The 18,834-nt window shown below is 39.3% G+C and overlaps 1 protein-coding gene and 2 long non-coding RNA genes across 5 annotated transcripts in view; 2 read left to right on the forward strand and 1 right to left on the reverse strand.

The window, feature by feature from the left end:
- VASH1 (vasohibin 1) overlaps positions 1 to 4,014 on the reverse strand; it is a 34,003-nt gene extending 29,989 nt beyond the window's left edge. Inside the window, exons 1-3 of one of the 2 annotated variants that reach the window (XM_074235672.1) lie at positions 3,684 to 4,014; positions 2,636 to 3,455; positions 1,529 to 2,427 (exon numbers count right to left, since the gene is read on the reverse strand). In XM_074235672.1, coding sequence (XP_074091773.1) covers positions 1,529 to 1,813 — 285 coding nt within the window. In that variant the 5' untranslated portion in view covers positions 1,814 to 2,427; positions 2,636 to 3,455; positions 3,684 to 4,014. Of the gene's footprint in view, positions 1 to 1,528; positions 3,456 to 3,683 lie in introns of both variants that reach the window. The other variant, XR_012478195.1, reaches the window with a different exon arrangement.
- Positions 4,015 to 4,356: 342 nt separating this feature from the next.
- LOC141522317 (uncharacterized) lies at positions 4,357 to 10,356 on the forward strand. Its single transcript, XR_012478196.1, has 3 exons — positions 4,357 to 5,282; positions 5,884 to 5,999; positions 9,193 to 10,356. It is a non-coding gene; the product is annotated as an uncharacterized LOC141522317 (long non-coding RNA).
- Positions 10,357 to 11,518: 1,162 nt separating this feature from the next.
- The window catches only part of LOC141520357 (uncharacterized), a 39,504-nt gene continuing 32,188 nt past the window's right edge, over positions 11,519 to 18,834 (forward strand). For both annotated transcript variants that reach the window (XR_012477597.1, XR_012477596.1), the window contains exons 1-3: positions 11,519 to 13,435; positions 14,025 to 14,206; positions 14,300 to 14,391. This is a non-coding gene — a long non-coding RNA (uncharacterized LOC141520357). The remainder of the gene's footprint in view (positions 13,436 to 14,024; positions 14,207 to 14,299; positions 14,392 to 18,834) is intronic.

Here is an 18,834-nt window from a genome sequence, read left to right on the forward strand (position 1 = left end):
TGGGATAGTTATGCTATACCTATGTAAGGATGAGAGGACCCCAGCTTCAGATGTTTTTGATGTTCACAGGGAAACTTGGGGAAAGAGTTAGGGTCAGTTGTCCATTTATGCATAAGCTACCATTATCCTATTCAATCCCAAGCATTTTGCTATGACCTTCCTAAACAGTTTTCCATATTGTGTGTGTATGTATGTATATATATGTGTGTGTGTGTGTGTGTGTGTGTGTGTGTATGTGTGTGTGTGTCTTTTTTTTTTAGGTTTTTGCAAGGCAAATGGGGTTAAGCGGCTTGCCCAAGGCCACACAGCTAGGTAATTATAGTGTCTGAAGCTGGATTTGAACTCAGGTACTCTTGACTCCAGGGCCGGTGCTCTATGTACTGCACTACCTAGCTGCCCCATGTATGTGTGTCTTACTGGATCTCACAATAACTTTATCATCAAAGAACATTTAACCAAGCATTCATTTGCACATTCTAGACACTTAGTAGGTGACAAAATATGAGTCAAGAAAACCTGAGTTCAAACCCAATCTCGAACACTTACTAGTTGTGTGACTTTAGTCACATCATTTAACCCTGTTTTTCTCAGTTTCTTCATCTCTAAAATGAGTTGGCAAACCACCCCAATATCTAGCCAAGAAACCTCGAGTGAGATCTTGAAGAGTCAGACACAACTGAAAAATGACTGAATAAGGCAAGGCATTTTTACTACATAGTCTAATCACAATGAAGTCTACCTTGCTTAGTGTGGTAATACAGGAATGTTTATCCTATCGGGGCCCTATCCTTCTTCAATTTTTCCTGTTAGGCATAATTTATCTTTAGTGTCCATTTGTTCTTCATTCTACTCCTGGGTTCTTCCTTTCCCCATTCATTTCTCCTCTCGTAGCCCAAACCTGGGTCATCAGGACACTTATTCAATTCTTTTACTACTCTTCTCAACTTCTGCTCACTCCTTATCTTATTCTGCTGGGCTAAAGAACCAGAAAAAAATTCTAATACTGCAAGAGACTCAATGCTCATTTAGTCCAATCAAATCATGAAACCTCTCTATACCCCTAATTTTCTGTACCCCTTTATACCATTCTAAACCCCCTGTAGACCCCTGGATTAGAAGTCATCCAAACTCAACTTATATGACAGGAAACTGTCTCCTCTCTCCTCCATCCTTTCTCTACCCTCCCCACCCCATGTTAGCTTACAGAAAATTAATCTGATGGACTATTTCATACTTGGTGGATGAGTTATAGGACTTAAATGTTACCCCCAATCCACATATGTGTCTTTTAATAAGCCCTTTTGGAGACACAGGGCCTGAAACTCAGAGAAGTATCTAAACTGTAAACATTTCAGACTCTGATAGAGTTGATATTTCTGATTAGATGGGACCTTTCTCTGCCCTTCAAATCACCAGTTACTCTTTAGGCATACATTTGGTCCAGGTTCCATAGCCTTGGGGTCTGTGAAGTTTAAGAACTCTAAAGGATCCTTCAGTTCCAACTCAGGAGAATCCCACACTGACTCACCTTGGGCAGGTCTGTGGCCCCACGGATCCTCTTTGCCACCTTCTCTCCATCAGGGTGAATCTTGGCCACGTGTCTCCACATCCTCTCCCAAGTGGCCTCATCCACAGGCAGCCCACCCCGGTTAACAAAGAAGGGGACACCTCCATCTCGGAGGTCTTCATCACCTTCTTCCTCTTGTTCTTCTTCCCTCTGTGCTGAGGCCCCTTCACTGGTTTCAGATCTCTTGACCCCAGAGGCAGCAATGGCACCACTGCCACTAGGGCCCACCTTTTTCCCCCCAGGCATCCCAAACTCTTCAGGGGAAAAAAAATCTTCCGGAAAAAGGAAAATTGGGTAGTGTACAGGAAACTACTGACTGAATTGACTCACTCACTGCCAGAAAGACAACACATGACCCACCAGAGTGTAGGGCCCCTTTAAGAAATCAGGGTGTGGTTCATTTATAATAAAACAATAATTTTAAAAAAGATAAGAATCAGTGCAATATCAGGGTACACTCCAAGGCAGAAAGGTTCTTTCTCGTCTGGGATCAACCTCGCAGTAATACTTCGATTCGTTAAAAAGAAAACCGAAGCAGGCAAAGAAAACATAGCCTAGGAGGCCTGCACACAAACAGACTGTCTGTACAGCCCAAAGCTCTCTGGAAGAACAATGACAAGCCTGGGGTTAAAGAAGAGTATAACGGGCCAGAAGCCTGACAGCTCCGATCAGCTTCCAAAGGAGAGGGCAAGGCACATCAGTGCTCACTGACTTAGTGGCCCTCGGTTGCAGCTTCAGGAAGAACAAATTCCTCCACAAGGCACACGAGACGGCGTTAGCCCGAGGGACCAAGGCTCTCTTGGACCAGTCGGCTTCAGGAACAGACGATCTGCTGGCAGCTTTTTCCGAGGGAGGCTGAACTGGGGGGTGGGGGGAGGGGAAAGGAGAGGAGGGGAAGAAAGGTCCGAGAGGGGGGAGGGGGGAGCTTAGGGGGAACTTAGGGGGAGACTGGCTATTTCTCTCTGGGGATGGATAGCAAAGAGAAGATACACGGCTGTACCAACCAGGGAAGTGGGCACCAGCAGGGGCGAGGGACGGACAAACACACATCCCACCCGGTCCAACTACCTTTACAAAGTGGGCTTTGTCTCCCGTACCACTGGAGGCTGCCTCTTCACCCTTTCCAAGATAGAAACAAAACCCGCAGTGGTGGGATTACAAATTATACATATACATATATATATGTATATTATATATATATGTATATATATATATTTTTAAAGAGGAAGTAATGGGGGAGGTTGATAGGGCCGAGAAGGCGATAAGGCAATCTAGAGGAGATCCTTCTTAGTTCCACCCTTCCGCTGCTAGCGGGAGGTTGATGACTTCACAGTGCCAGGCTGCCCCACCGATGCTATACCAGAGCTTCTCCCATACAAGTCCCTCGCCCCAAACTCAACCGGTAGGGCTCAAGCAGGGTGAGGGGGGCCAGACTGAGCTCCCGATGAAGTCTCCAAGTTCCGAGCTGCGGCCGCTGGGGCGCCGCCCGGGACTGGATGCTGCATGGGAGGTGGCGGGAGGCGATGCCCGCGGTCACCCGGAGAGTGGAGGGGAGAGGAGAGAGAGGGAAGGATGCTTCGGGTGCAGGCTAGGGTGGCGGACGCGCAGGAGGGGCTCAGGCTCCTACTTGCTGGGCAGAGGGGTGGAGAAAGAAGAACAGAGGGGAAGAAGAGGGGTGGGGGGCAGGGTTGCAAAGAGAGACTCAGGCTCCAGCTGCTGCAGCCAGCGGATGTCGCCAGAGGCGAGCCACAAAGCCCCGGGAGGGAGCGACGCTGCTCCCGGGTCCCTGGCAGTCCATGGGCTTCAGCAGGCGGGGATAGGAGCTCATATGCCCATTGCGTTCTCTATGGCCGGAATGCTGCCGCCACTGCCAGTGCCGTCGCCGCCTCTGGGAACAAGGGCAAAGCTGCCGCGGCGTACCCCAGCTGCTCCACCCCCCCAACCCCCTCCAGACTTCAGACTCCGCCCGGTGTCTCTGTCTCCAGCCCTGGCACTCCTCGCGCATGCGTTCCCTGTCCCCCCCTTTAAAGGGCCAGCAGATTCCCCCACTCCGGCCCCCCTTCAGCCCTTTTTCTTATCACCCACACACCCGGACACCAGAGATCTGGGAATTTACCTGGGACTCCCAGCAAAGCAGGGGAGGAAGTTGGCCACGAACGAAACCAAGTGGGAAGAATGAGCAGAGCATCTTGCTTCGATGTGAAGGCTAGGCTAGTCATCTTTGTAGGGATGAGGAAACTGAGGTTCACAGAAGTCAAGTGACTTCCCCGCCGTCAAATAAGTAGTTAGGAACAGAACTGGGACTAGGCTTTAGATTTTCTTACTCCCATTACCCTGGGAATTTCTGGGGCATCAACTCCAGAGGCTCTTCTTTACCTAATAATGTGCTTCTCAGAGCAGTCGTGTAACACATAAACTTTATATTGTTCGGTGGTATCCGACTCTTCGTGACAACATTTAGGCTTTTCCTAGCATTTGTGGTTTGCTTTTTTCCTTCTCCAGCTCATTTCCCAAATGAGGAACTGAGGCAAACGGGGTTAAATGACTTACCTAGGATCACACAGCTGATAATTGTCTGAGGCTAGATTTGAACTCAGTAAAGTGTGTCTTCTTGACCAGACCTGGCACTCTACTCACTGTGCTACCTAGCTCCAGTCCCACTTCTATTATTATTATTTTATTATTAACTTAGCTGTGTGACCTTGAGTCACTTGGTTTCTCCTTGAGTCACTTGGTTTCTCTAGATCTTAGTTTTCTCATTCATAAAAAGAGGGTGACTTCCTTTTTTTTTTTTTTTTTTTGCAAGGCAAATAGGGTTAAGTGGCTTGCCCAAGGCCACACAGCTAGGCAATTATTAAGTGTCTGAGAACCCAGGTACTCCTGACTCCAGGGCCGGTGCTTTATCCACTACGCCACCTAGCCGCCCCTTCTAAGGATCTTTCCTTCTCTAAGATTCTGGATAACTGAAGGATGGATCAGTGGAGGTAAATTGTAACAGTACTAGCAATTCTCCCTCTTCATACTTCTACAACTGACACTTGAGAATTGAGGGATTAAATGATAATCTTGGGAACTCATGCCCCAGAAGAAAGTATCAATCAATCCATAAACCTTTATTCAGGGCCAGGCACTGTCCTAAGTCCTGGGCATACACAAAGGGGCCAGACCTCTTTGACCCTGCCTTCAAGGAGCTTGTAATCTAATGGGGAGATAGCATGTCATATATCATATATCATATATCATATCATATATACAAAACTAGTGGGATATAACACAGAGAAGATTCTGAAATTAAAAGGAATTGGGAAAAGTTTGGGATTTTAGTTGGGACTTAGAGGAAGCCAGTGAGGTCAGTATTTATGGAAGAGGAGGGAGAATGGTTCATCCACAGGGGGACAGCCAGAGAAAATCTGGAGTCCAGAGACTGTGTACTTTGTTCATGGAACATACAGGTCAGCTGTCACTGATGTCACAAAATGAAATGTCAAGTCACAAAGACTTGAAAGGTGGAAGGGGACTAGGTTATGAAGGACTTTGAATGTCAAAGAGAGCATTTTGTATTTGATCCTGGAGGCAATACAGAGTCACTGGAATTTAATGAAGTGGGTCCTGCAGGCACCTACCTATGGACTACTCTTTCTGATCTTAGTATCCCTTCTCCCAGGGGAACTCCCCTGGAAGGTCCAGTAAAATCAGACAAGGCTGAAGGAATGAGGTACATGAAGACAGTGCTCTAGCTTGCCTCTGTGGTTATGACTTTTCAGAAAGGCATCCTGTAGGAACTCAGTTTCAATACATGTGTGTCTGTTGAAGAGGTGACTAGATCTCTTAAGATTTTCAAACAGTAGGTATGGGAATTCTCAGGAGGGATGTGAAAAGGGAAATCAGTCAGTCTAAAATGAAGGCAATAACTTCTGTAACTCCTGATTTTGCAGGAATAATGAAGAATGAGATTAATATTGGGCAGAAAGATGTTTTCTGAAACCAAATCTCTAGGAATTGAAGGACAGGGAACATTTTTGTTTCTACAGTTCTATAAAATGTGTGTGTGTGTGTGTGTGTGTGTGTATGTGTGTGTGTGTGTTATAGAATCATTTAAGAAATTTCAAAGGATTCTAATTTTTTTCTAGGTTTTTGCAAGGCAAATGGGGTTAAGTGGCTTGCCCAAGATCACACAGCTAGGTTATTATTAAGTGTCTGAGAACCCAGCTACTCCTGACTCCAGGGCAGGTGCTTTATCCACTGTGCCACCTAGCTGCCCCCAAAGGACTCTAATTATTAAGGGACTGAGAAATATTATCTACTTTACTCCCCAGGTTTGACTATAATGAGAAAAGTTTTTTGGGTCTTGGCAGAATATTGGAGGATGGTACTTGGAATGATTCAAGTTGTTTCTAAAATACATAAAATTTCCATCACATCCAAGAAACAGGTAAAGTACAATTTCACTACTGACTATAGCAAGACACCCAGTCTTCAGTCTCCTAGACCAATGTTCTTTCTACCACACCATGTTGAATGCTGAGGCATTTGAGGTAGGCTCAGGATGAATTAGTGAACAAAAACTTGGCAGTGACCAAAGAAAGAAGGAATAATTTTCTTGCAGGACATCCTTCAGCATGAGATGGTATCTACTATAAGTGTAGAAAGGCATGGTATCATTATATTGGAACAATGTAGCAACTGCATTCCCCTTGGCAGGTAGGTATGGCATCTCTCTTGAAGTCAATACTATGGAGAACATACTACAGTCAATTCAGTTCAGCAATAAAATATTCATTAAAACACACAGTCCTTGGCAACACTCTTGGGTATATCTTAAAGAAGTGTCAAACACACAGTCCTTGGCAACACTCAAGTGTATCCTAACCAGATTAAAATATATTTGGGAAATCATTTAATTAAACATACAATTGAACATAAATTAATATGTAGAATTGCTACCAGTAGGGATCCTTAGTTAGGATTTAATAGTCAACATTTTTATCTCAAGTCAGTGCCACTGCATTAGATATCTACTGTATTCCAAGGAAGGACATAATATGATAGACACTGAGGATACAAAGACAGAAAAGAAACCATCCCTGCCCTCAGAGAACTTGCATTCTATTGGAGGAATACAATACACATATTGCAAAGTATAGCAGAGAGTATTATGTAGGGGTTTAAATTCCAGTTCTGCTACTTATGACTTGGGGGATCTTAGACAATTTATTTAAATCCTTAAATTCTTAAATTCTCAGTTACCTTATCTTCAAAAATGAGGAGATAGGATCAGATGAATTCTGAGGTCAGTTTTGAATCTGTGGTCTTATGAAGTAGAAATAAAGAAATTTCAGAATGGGAAGGGAATTAATACTTGATTAAAGAGAGATATGGGAAAATCAGGAAAGTACATGAGTGGGAGAAAACTAGCATCTTAGTTAAAAGTTAGGTAGGAGCAAAAAGTTCTCAGAGAAGACAGTGGAGTGAAAGTGGGGTCAAAATTGTATTTCAAACCTGTTTCTCAAGTGTATTGTTTATGGGTTGTAGTTAACAAGTGATAGGTTATCCCAATACCCAAGACTGGTTGTTTCAGAAAGGATCAGAAATCAAAGATGACTGACAATCAGTTAAGTGTCATAGCAAGTCAAGATTGCATATGATTCTCCTCCAGCCACACAGGACTGTCTTACTATTCCCTGAACTCAGCATTCCATTTCCAAAGTCTGTGTCTTTGCCAGGTTGAACACCCTGTCTGGAATGCATCTCTATCTGGTGATTAAATCCCTAGTTTCTATTTTTTTCTTCCTTTCTTTCTTTTCTTCCTAAAGCAATGGGATTAATGACTTGCCTAAGGTCACACACCTAGTAAATATCAAATATCTGAGATCCCATTTGAACTCAGGTCCTCTTGACCTTTATCCACTGAACCACCTAACTGCCCCAAAGCCCTAGTTTTTTTCAGAGCTCAGCTCAAGTATGACACAAAGTCTATCCTGATTCCCCTAGGGTACTACTGTCTTTTACTTTTTAAATACTTTATGAAAATAAGCTTACTTTGCTTTTTTTTTTTTTTACTAAAATTACATTACTTTTATATACTTTATGCAAGAAACATTTCACTTTGTCTTTGTGTCTCTAGTACTTAGAACCTTGCCTGGAATTTATTAGGTATTTAATAAATGTTTGAATAAAAATCAGTGGAACAGGAAGTGAGTCACTTGTGTTCCAAGAAGAGTGACTTCATTAATCTCTTAGAAATTTAGTCCTAGGGCGGCTAGGTGGCACAGTGGATGAAGTACCAGCCTTGGAGTCAGGAGTACCTGGGTTCAAATCTGACCTCAGACAATAATTACCTAGTTGTGTGGCCTTGGGCAAGCCACTTAACCCTGTTTGCCTTGCAAAAAGCCTAAAAAAAAAAAAGAAATTTAGTCCTAGAAGGAACCTTAAAGATTCATTTACTACATCCCCTTTGTTTTGTATATAGTAATAACTTACATTCATATAATACTGAATTTATAAAGCCTTTCCCTTAAAACAATTCTATGAGGTCAGTAGTACAAGCACTATCTCCATTTTTCAGTTGGGTAAGCTGAGGTTCATAGAGATAAGCTATTTCACCCAGGCTCACATTGCTAGCAACTGTCAGAATAAGAATTCAAACCAGGTCTTAACAAAGTCCAAATGTGCTCAACTGCAATGTCTCATGATAGAGAAATAGGCCTAGAAAAGCAAATAATTTCTTTAAGGTCACATAGAATGTTAGTGCCAGAGCTAGAACTACCAGTTCTCCATAAATAACCAAGATGAGTTAAGTAAAAGGTCTTGGATTTAGGAGGTAAAACAGATCTGTTTTCTTGAATCATTTAATTTGACTGAATTTAAAAAGTACTTAGCATGTCAAAGTATTGGAGATACAAAGACAAAACATAAAATAGGTCTATTTATTATTCTCCTGGTTTACTGGGTAGGTTTAGGACTTGTTCAGGTCAGCATAACATCATGACTCTGTAAGGTACACTTTTAATGATTGCATTTTCTAACTCAAGGATGTATCCATATGGACTCATTGGTTCAGTTACCAGCTCTTTCAGGGCCTCTCCTTCCTAATTCCCTCTGATCCAATCCTCACTAAAGCTCTTTTATTGCCTGTTTTTCCATCCTTTTCACCCTTGGCTCCAGTTAAGTTTCTTTGAGGCTTTGTTCCAAGACAGCTCCTCCATTCAATTCTTGTCTATTCTGGATGCTTAGCACATTGCCAATGATTTTTGAAAGGGACCTCTGAGTAACAGCTGGTCACAGCTGGCCATCAGGGAGACTGAGGTGCCCCTTCCCTTCCTCCAATGGAGCCCCCAAGAAACAAGGCAGTTTTAGATTTTTTTTCCTCCAGTGGCCTGGGGATAATAATGAGCACATAGCATTCAACAGACAGTAAGAGCCCCGTCCATACCCATGTGAAAAGGGCAAGGTGCCCATTTGGGCTGCAAATAAACAGGCGACATATGTGCTCCAGACCAGCCCACAATGACTCCATTATCTTGCTTTTGCCAGAAGTGAAATAACACTCTATTACTGAAGGCATCAAACAATCAAGTAAACAAAATGTTTTCCTTCTACCCCCCCCTTCTTTCTCAATATTCTAGGACCTTGGAAACTTCAGTCATGAAGATTTTTTTTGTGATTTTATTTTCAAAAGAAGCCAGACCAACAAACACCAACAGGACAAGTTCTGGATGAACTCCCTTGAAGGAATCCTGATGTTTATGTTCCCTTCAGATAGCAAAGAACCCTTGTTCAGTCCCTTGGGGGTGGGATGGAGAGATATAGAGATGGGGAGGAAAGGCAGAAGTTGTAAAGGACATCAGTGAACCCATGGGTCAGCTATGGGTCAGTACATGGCTTCCTGGTAATGAATGGAGGAAGAAGGGGTTGGTTGAGTGGCCCCTTGTCCTCATTAACCACAACAGGACTGTGTTTTAATACAATACAGAGATAATTGCAAAAGCTGTAACTTATTTGGCAATTAAGTGAATTCTTCATAAATATTTCTTGCATGAATGAATGGATGATAACAAACTGAAATTACATTAGAAGAATAGGTGAATGGCAGCACAAATTACTTTGAAGACTGAAAAGTTTTTGAAGCCTTTTAAATCTGATGATTACCACTACAGGGCAATTAGTAGGAAAAATAATGAACATGGAGTCAGGAGATATTTAGCTAGGTTTATAATATGCCTTAGTGTGACCATAGGTAAATAGTGCTTTCATCTGTAAAATAGGTTTATAGAAACCTATAGGGTTGCTGTGAAGATCTTTTCTCAAGAAATTTAATATTTTTCTCCACCCCAAACCTCACTTGTCTACTTGAATAACTTTGGGTTACATATTGACACCCCCTTAATCACCTTGACCTTCAATTCATCACTTTCTCCAATTCCTATAATCTAGTCCTTCAGTAAACCTCAGCCTCAAAGATAATTATACCTTTGATTTCACCAACACCTATAAATGATCCGCATCATTGATCAATAACTCAGATATTCCTGTTTATGACCAAAACCACCTATTTCACTTTGTGCCTCAATCTTCTAAAAACTAATTTTTTTAACTATATTCTTATTGGTGTTCCCTCATGTCACTACTTTTTCCTCTGATCCCGCTTTTCTCCTTTCCCAATCTTGACATTGTCATTAATCAGTTCAGTTATATACTTCTCTGATCTCTTAAAACTTCTATCCTTTCTCCCATCTCTGCCCTTGCCTCATTACACTCTGACCCTGGTTTCCTCCCATCACCTGCCTTCTCTATTGCTTCTCACATGCTGCTAAGCAATTCTAGCAATGAATACCATTAGTTTATTTAATCTTTGCTGGATTCTAACAGTTTCATAGCAATACTTTTATTCTTTCTTGATTATCTATCACTCATTTAATAATAATGGCTCCAAATCTCTTCTTTCATTCTCCTACATTCACTCTTCCTCCCTTCTTCTCAGGAGTCTCTTCTTTGCTCCAATCTTTGAGGATGATCTAGCATTTCTCCTTGTCAAGGTCAATCCCTTTACTTAGGCTTTTGACCTCATCCCTTCCCATGTCCTTTGGTAATTTTGTCCCTTTAATTTTCAATCTCTTCTTAGCTTCTGGCTTCTTTCTTATTGTCTTCAAATATACCCAGATTTCCTCAATCCTTAAAGAAAGTCCTTTACCTGACCCTACTATCTTCTCAGCTATATCTCTCTTCTTGTTCATAGGAAAAACTCCTAAAATATATATTTATACTCATTGCCTTCACTTCTCTCCCTGTTCACTTCCCAGACTCTTTTAAAACTGACTTTCAAAGAATTTGCCATTCAACTGATACTCTCTCTCTCGGAAAATTTCTCTCTCTTCAAGGCTACAGATAACTTAATTTCTAAATCTCAAAGCCTTCTCTAGGTCCTCATTTGGAAAATCTTCCTGTGATTTTTTTTTTGAGATTGTTGACAAACCTCTCCTAGATGCTCTCTCTCCTGGCTTTTCAGGACACTTGGTTTTTCTGATTCATCCATGTCTTATCTTCTCTGCATGAGTGAACTTGTAGGTCTTTGGTTCTTTTCTTCTCTCTTTACATTATTTTTATCAGTTCACACAGATTCAAATATCATATATATGTAGGGAACTTTCAAATCTACATAGTTAGACCTCATCCCTCTCCTGAGTTCCATTCCTAAATCTCCATTTGCCCATGGGACATTTTGAATTGGATATGTTTTAGGCATCTCAAAATTAACTCCTTCCATCTCTGTGAACTATTGTACCATATCTCTTCTGGGTTTTATGATTAATATCTTCAAGAAAACAATCTATAATAGGTCCTTTCACTTCCTCTGTTATTCTTTTCTTAATGCTCTTTAATCAGGTTTCAGAGTTCATCATTCACCTGAAATTGCTTTGTGCAAATTTAATGGTGATCTCTCAGTTACCAAATCCAGAGACCCTTTTTTCAATATTCATCCTTCTTGACCTCTCTGTAGCTGTTGATACAATTGATCACTCTCTTCTCTTTAATACTCTTTTCTTGATAGGCTTTTGTGACACTATTTTCCTGCTTCTCCTCCTACTAGTTTGGTGGCATGGAAGATAAAGTGTTGGACTTGGAATAGGAAAGACTTGAATTAAATTGGCCATGTGATCCTTGGTAAATCACTTAACCTCTATTTGCCTTAGTTACCTCAACTGTAAAATTGGGGTAATAAAAAGTTGCTAACTTACTGGGTTGTTATGAAGATCAAAAAAGATAATATTTGTAAAAACATAACAAAACAAAAATCCTACCCCAATGCATGGAAAATCATAAGTACTATACAAATACTTATTCCTCCCTTCCCCTTCTCAGTTTCCTTTGCCAGATTTCAACCACTTCACTACTAACTGTATGATTGTCCCATAGCCTTGGTACTCTTCTATTCTCTTTCTATATTTTACTTAGTGTTCTCATTAGCTCCCATGCATTTAGTTATCATATCTTTGTTGATGATTCTCAGATCTATGTATGCATTCCTAACTTCTCTGTTAACCTCCAACCTCACATCTCTAAATCTGTATTAGATAACTTGAACTGGATGTCCAGGGACATCTTAAACAAACATGTCCAAAACTGTACTCATAATCTTTTCTTCCAAACCCTTTCCCCTTCTACATTTCCCTATCACATTCTCCCAGTCTCCCAGGCTAGATGTCAACCTCAATTCCTCACTAAATCTCTGCCCCAATTCCCCAGAGTCAATTAACTGCCAAGTTAATTTCACCTTTGTGCCATCTCTTCTGTTTACCCCTTCTGTCCTCTGATACTGCCACCACCCTGATGCAGGCCCTCATCTCCTTATGCCCAAACAATTTGAATAGTCTGCCACAAGTCTTTCCTTCTTTACTTCATCCTCCATTAGCTGCCAATAATTTTTCTAAAGCACAGGTTTGACCATGTTACTGTGCCTGACAAATGATAAGCACCTAATGTTTATTGACTGAATGACTAACATTTCCAAATAGAACTCAGTATCTTTCTTCCTATTTCTATCTTTCCTCCTAAATTTGCTAACTCTCTTAAGGACACTGTGGTTCTTACAGTCACTAAGGTTATTAATTTATAGCACAAAAAAATATGATCATGTCACTCCCATAGAAGCTTCATTGGCTCCCTGTTGCCTTAAGGATAAACTATAAACTCTTTAGTTTGGTATTTGAAGTTCTTTTCTTTTTTTCTTTATTTTTTATTTATTTAAGACAATGGAGTTAAGAGTGACTTGCCCAAGGTCACACAGCTAGGCAATTATTAAATGTCTGAGGCTGGATTTGAACTCAGGATCTCCTGACTCCAGGGCTGGTACTTTATCCACTGCACCACCTAGCTGCCCACCATTTGGCGTTTTCTTGGCAAAGATATTGGAGTGTTTACCATTTCCTTCTCCAGCTCATTTTAAGGATGAGGAACTGAGGTAAACAGGGTTAAGTAACTCATTCAGTGTCACATAACTAAGTGTCCAAGTTCAGATTTGAACTCAGGAAGATGAGTTTTCCTAACTCTGGGTCAGGCACTCTAGCCACAGTATTACTCGGTTTGATTGTATTTCAATTCCCTACATACTCTATATTCCAGCTAAATTGCCATGTAGTTGTTCCCCTTACATTGTATTCCTTCTACTGCTTCAATGCCTTTGCGCATGTCTGGAATATACTTCCTCCTCCTCTCTGCCACTTGGAACCCTGGCGGTAGTCTATATTAGTCACACATCCAGCAGAGCAGGCATCTGGCGTAGTATGTATTCAGCAGAAACCTTCATGAAACAGGTCTGGTAACATCTTGAAGATAGCTCTAGAAGACCTCAGCATCTGTGAATTATCCAAGGTAAGAATTGTCCCTCTTCTGGTCCACCTTGGCCACATGTTTGTACACCTCTATATACACATCCCAATCACATGGATTTTTTATTTTAGGACTTTTTCATTCATATTACCTACATGTCTATATTCTTCCCATTGATAATATGATTATATGAGGTAGAGTGTGTCCCAAAATTTTGGGTCAAATTTTTTTATTTCTACTTTTCCTATTCTACTATTTTATTTAATGCCTTTTCTTCAAACTAATTAGAACCTTAGGCTTACTGTTAAAATTAAAGATTGGTAGGGGCTTATCAATGATAATTTTAGTGGCATGGAATAGACTTCTCTGGGGGATCTAATCTGCCAGTTAAATTTGTACACCTAGCTATTATAAATGCATTGTGTAAAATGTATCACCCTTGAGGGAGGGGACAGATTTTCATTTTGACTTTTAGCACAACTGCTATCATATTCAATAATGTATGGGAAGTACTTTGTATACCTTAAATCACCATGCAAAGGTTGGATCTTATTATTATGACTAGAAAGGGGGCAATAGGCTGAAATTTGAATGAAGTAGATGCAAATGACTGTAACTTTATCTACTTTAGGAATGATTTCAGGATTGGTAATGCCCTGAATACATCCATCTCTAATTTGATCTGCTCAAGAATTTTAAGTGTGAAAGAAGGGCAAGAACATCAGCTGTTTTTTGAAGATGGACGTGTGAGAAAGATTCTCACACAGGCCTGATCCTGTTGGACTAGTTCAGGTGTGGAAGGGGTAACTGCAGGTATGGAGGTGGTAAATGGATTAATATTTCAGAAATTTATTCTTAGGAAAAAACTGAAAAAAAAATCACAGATTTATTTTGTTTTGCACTAAGGAATAGTCTGAGAAGATGAAGGAGGAATATAAATTAATGGAAGACCATAGCCCCTGGATTTAGGTGGTTGAAGACTGAAAAGGATGATTCAGGTGCTCAGATGCTTCATTACTTGATAAAATATAAAGGGGATAAAATATACACATAATCTTTATCTTAACTATAGGCTTTAATTCTTGGCAAAGAACTTTTCTGAAACCACTTTGAGTGCCCTCTAGTGGCCACTGATTAAAAAATTCTAAGACATTCTTTTAAATAGAATCACTGAACCCCAGAATCCATCTAGACCAGCCCCTAATTTTACAGATAAGAAAACTGAGAACCAAAGGCCCAAGAATTGAAACAGTCAATCTAAGGTACTGAAAAGCAGACTAGGTAGTGAATAACTGTCCTAGGATTGGAAGCCAGGTCCTCTGAATTCAAACTCACTAATCCTTTTTGGATTTCAAACTGCATCTCTGAAACTACTTAGGTTTCTTTTGCTATACAAGTTATATGTCTCACTCAGTAATATCTGGGGAAAATGCCATCATTATTTATTTATTTGTGAGGAGAGGCAAGTATCAAAATCAATTCATATTATATGTTATAGTTATGTATTATCTACTTCCTCACAGAGAGGTTTATGTAGTTAATAGGTAACTTTAGGCCGCATTTTAATGAAATTAGTAGCTAGTACTTATACAGCAATTTATTTTTTTATTTTATTGTATTTATTTTTTCTCTTTACGCCCATTTAAAAGATAGAAAAAACCCAACCTTGAAACAAACATACACATTTAAGTAAAACAAATTCTCACATTGTTCATGTCCAAAAATGTGTTTTTTAATTCTGAATTTTGTTTCAATCACCTCTACATTAAGAGGTAGATTGCATGTTTCTTCATCTGTCCTCTGTAATTATAGCTGGTCATTGCATTAATCAGAAATCTTGTCTTACAAAGTTGTCTTTATATTGTTACTATTATTATATAAATTATTTTGGTTCTGCTCACTCTACTCTGCATTAGTTCATACAAGACTGCTAAAATATCTCTGAAGCCGCTCCTTTGTGCATTTCTTATGGTGCAATCCTATTCTACTATATTCGCATGTTATAAATGTGAAAATGGGACAAACATTATGATAAATATTTTATAAATAATGATTAAAGAATTCAGAGCTTGAAGAGATCTTGGAGATCATCTAATCTAGTGGTGTCAAACTCAAATAGAAACAGGGTCCACTAACCACATATAAGGATCTCCAAGTGCCATGTATTATCTCAGAAAAATCATATATTAACTTTACATATTTTTGTATTTGTATTTGTATTCATTTTGTTAATTATTTCCAATTACATTTGAATATGATTTGACCCCAATAGGGAGTGTTGTGGTAGTATTTGATACCACTAGATTAGGTTTCAGTTCAATCCCCTTTATAAATGAGAAAATGGAGATCCAGAGTTATGAAGTGATTTGACTAATTAATTACCTATTACCTAGGCAATAGAATCATAGGATTTAGGAATGGATATTGGAGGATATCTAGTCTAACCCCTTTATATTTTACAAATGAGAAAATTCAAGGCCTGGAATGGTTAAATAAGTTATCCAAGGTTACATAAAACCTAGAATTTGAATGTGCATAATCTGACTCTAAATCCAATGCTCTTCTTCCTACTTGGAAAGAATAAGTGACTTATCTAAGGTTGTGCTAATTAGTGGTAGAACCAGGGTACCAACTCCAGCTAGGCTTTTCCAATACAATATAGCAGAGAACTTTTTCTTTTTCTTTTTCTTTTTTCTTTTCTTTTCTTTTCTTTTATTTCTTTCTTTTTTTTTTTTTGGTGAGGTAATAGTGGTTAAATGACTTGCCCAGGGTCACCCAGCTATTAAGTGTTAAGTGTCTGAGGTCAGATTTGAACTAAGGTCCTCCTGACTCCAGGGAGTGTACTATATCCATTGTGCCACCTAGTTGTTCCCTCAAGCAGAATGATTTTTAATCATTTTGTGTGTGTTGGGGGGCGGTGTCCTGGACCCTGGACCTTTTTTTGTTTTTCTTGACAGTCTGGTGAAATCAGTGGATTTCTTATCAAAGTAATTTTGTTGCCTATATTTGCAATTGAAGAAAATGCTAAATTTGAATTAGAGATTAGCAAAACTAAAGGAGTATTTCTTCACCTCAACTTGCCTCATCTAGGTTCAGAGACCCCTTGAAATCTCTCCTTAAATTAATAAATCCTGCACTAGAATAATTCTGGATGTTTGGGGAAAAGAGAATGGAATTTCATTAACTTTTAAATTAGTCAGATCAGCACTGACTTTATTTCCCTGGTATAGGCTTGCTGAGAGTAACCAGGATCTGATTAATAAATTGCCACTGTGACTTCTCCCCTATCCCTTCCTGGGTGAGACTTAGGAATTTCTTTTTGTTTTCCAATTAGAATTGTTTCTAAGTTTTCAGTGGTTAAAGCAGTTAAAAAAGAAAAAAAAACAGTCTTCCATTGCATCCAGGGTCATCTCCTGGTTCATACTTGGCCACTGGATCCCAAATGGTTCTTGAGTAGAAAGTCAGACTGGTACCCTTCCACCTTTAAATCCAATTCACTTGAATGTCATAGTATTTCTTCCACAATGTCATGGTCTTCTTCCAGAATAAAAAGACAAACAACAACAAAGGAATTGTTTCTAGACTTTTGTTGACCTTGCTGGTGGGCTAAGGCTGTCTCCCTGAATTTCGGAATAACCCTCATTTTTTCTAGTATTAAGAACCATAAATGTACAAATCTAATATTTCTTTGAAAATAAGTGGGTTACCTTTGACTAGGAGTTTTGGAAGATGAATCTTTCCTGTCAGGGAGTCTATGCCACCTTGTCTTAGGCTTTGACTGTACAAACCCAGAGTCTCTTGTGCCCTGGCAGTTTGGCAGAGGCTGAGATGCCATTGTTTTTTTTCCTTCTTAGTCTTCCAACTTGTAAATCAGCCAACTCAGCTGCTGCTGGGTCACCTTGTAAAGTTATGGAAAGTCCTGAAAGTATAAGGGAAATATTCTATGGCCAGACAGATAGGAGCCATTGCTTTGCCTAAACTATAGTAGCAGTTCAGGCAAATTCAGTTAGACAGATATTTATTAAGTCTTTGCTGATAGACAAGGTGCCATGCTAGGTATTAGAGATAGAGAGATTTAAAAAAAAGAGTATTATCTGCCCTTAAGAAGCTTTCATTCTATTGCAATGATCTGAATTATTGTTAAAGTACTAACAATTCAACTTAACTCACTTCAAATTAGGATAGGATAGACTTAGAGTAAGAAAGACTTTAAGCTGCTAATATACTTCAATTCTCATCCCTAGTCCTATTTTATTGCTTAAGTAAAAAACAATTGGATATCTGCTCCTATTAAGGCAGAGGAAGCAATGGTTATATATAGTGTATATACATATTCCATATATAAAATTATATATATATACACACATATATATACATACATGAAAAGATTCCATAGATTATAGATTTGGGTATGTATAATGCATACATATGAGACAAAGTTGCATAGATTATATACAACATATACAATTTTTGTTGTTGAATCATTTCAGTTGTCTGATTCTCTGTGACCTCATTTTGGGGATTTTCTTTACAATGATACTGAAGTGATTTGACATTGCCTTTTCCAGCTCATTTTATAGATCAGGAAATGGAGGAAAACAGGATTAAGTAATTTGTCTAGGGTCACATGGCCAATATGTGTCTGAGGCCAGATGTGAACTCAAAATCACAATCTGAACACTGTGTTACCTAGCTGCTCTACATACATATATTTATACATTTATGCATACAGACGTACATACAGCATAGATGCACACATGTAGTTTATATATATATATATATTTATATATAATATGTGTATATGTGTAAGATAGAAACAGAGACAGAGAGATGAGAGAGAAAGAGAATTGGGAATTTCTTCTGTTAACCAATTAGATTTGTTTCTAGACTTTTGTCTAGAAACCATATATCTATATATAGCTATATATAAACCATATATCTATATATAGCTATATGTATATAGCATATATATATATATATATATATATGCCTGTCATATACATGTGTATATATTTGTATATGGCACTGAATTAGGTGCTAGAGTTACAAAGGCAAAATCAAAAAGCAATCATCAAGTAGCTTATATTCTATAGGAGGAATAATAGTACATATATTAATCAATATGAAGTACTGTCAGGGCCTGGGACAATAACTACTGGGGCAACAGGAAAGAACTCTTGTTGGAGGAGACATTTAATGATAGAATTTTGAAGGAACCTTTAGCTATAAGTGTATAGGGGTAGGGAGGTAGATCAGGGGAAACTGATCAATTTGATAAGATTCCACATCCCCGAAATTATGGGGTGGACTTTTTCCAAAAGGACATTTCCCGATGACTGATTGCTTCCAGATTGATTGAGTCAGTGGGGATGGATTTAAGTTGTTTGTAAAAACTATTCTTTCCTTATGGTCTATAAAAATGAATTGTAAAGTGGTTCATT

Source organism: Macrotis lagotis, chromosome 4 (assembly GCF_037893015.1).
Source record: "Macrotis lagotis isolate mMagLag1 chromosome 4, bilby.v1.9.chrom.fasta, whole genome shotgun sequence".
In the NCBI taxonomy this organism is placed as follows: domain Eukaryota; kingdom Metazoa; phylum Chordata; class Mammalia; order Peramelemorphia; family Peramelidae; genus Macrotis; species Macrotis lagotis.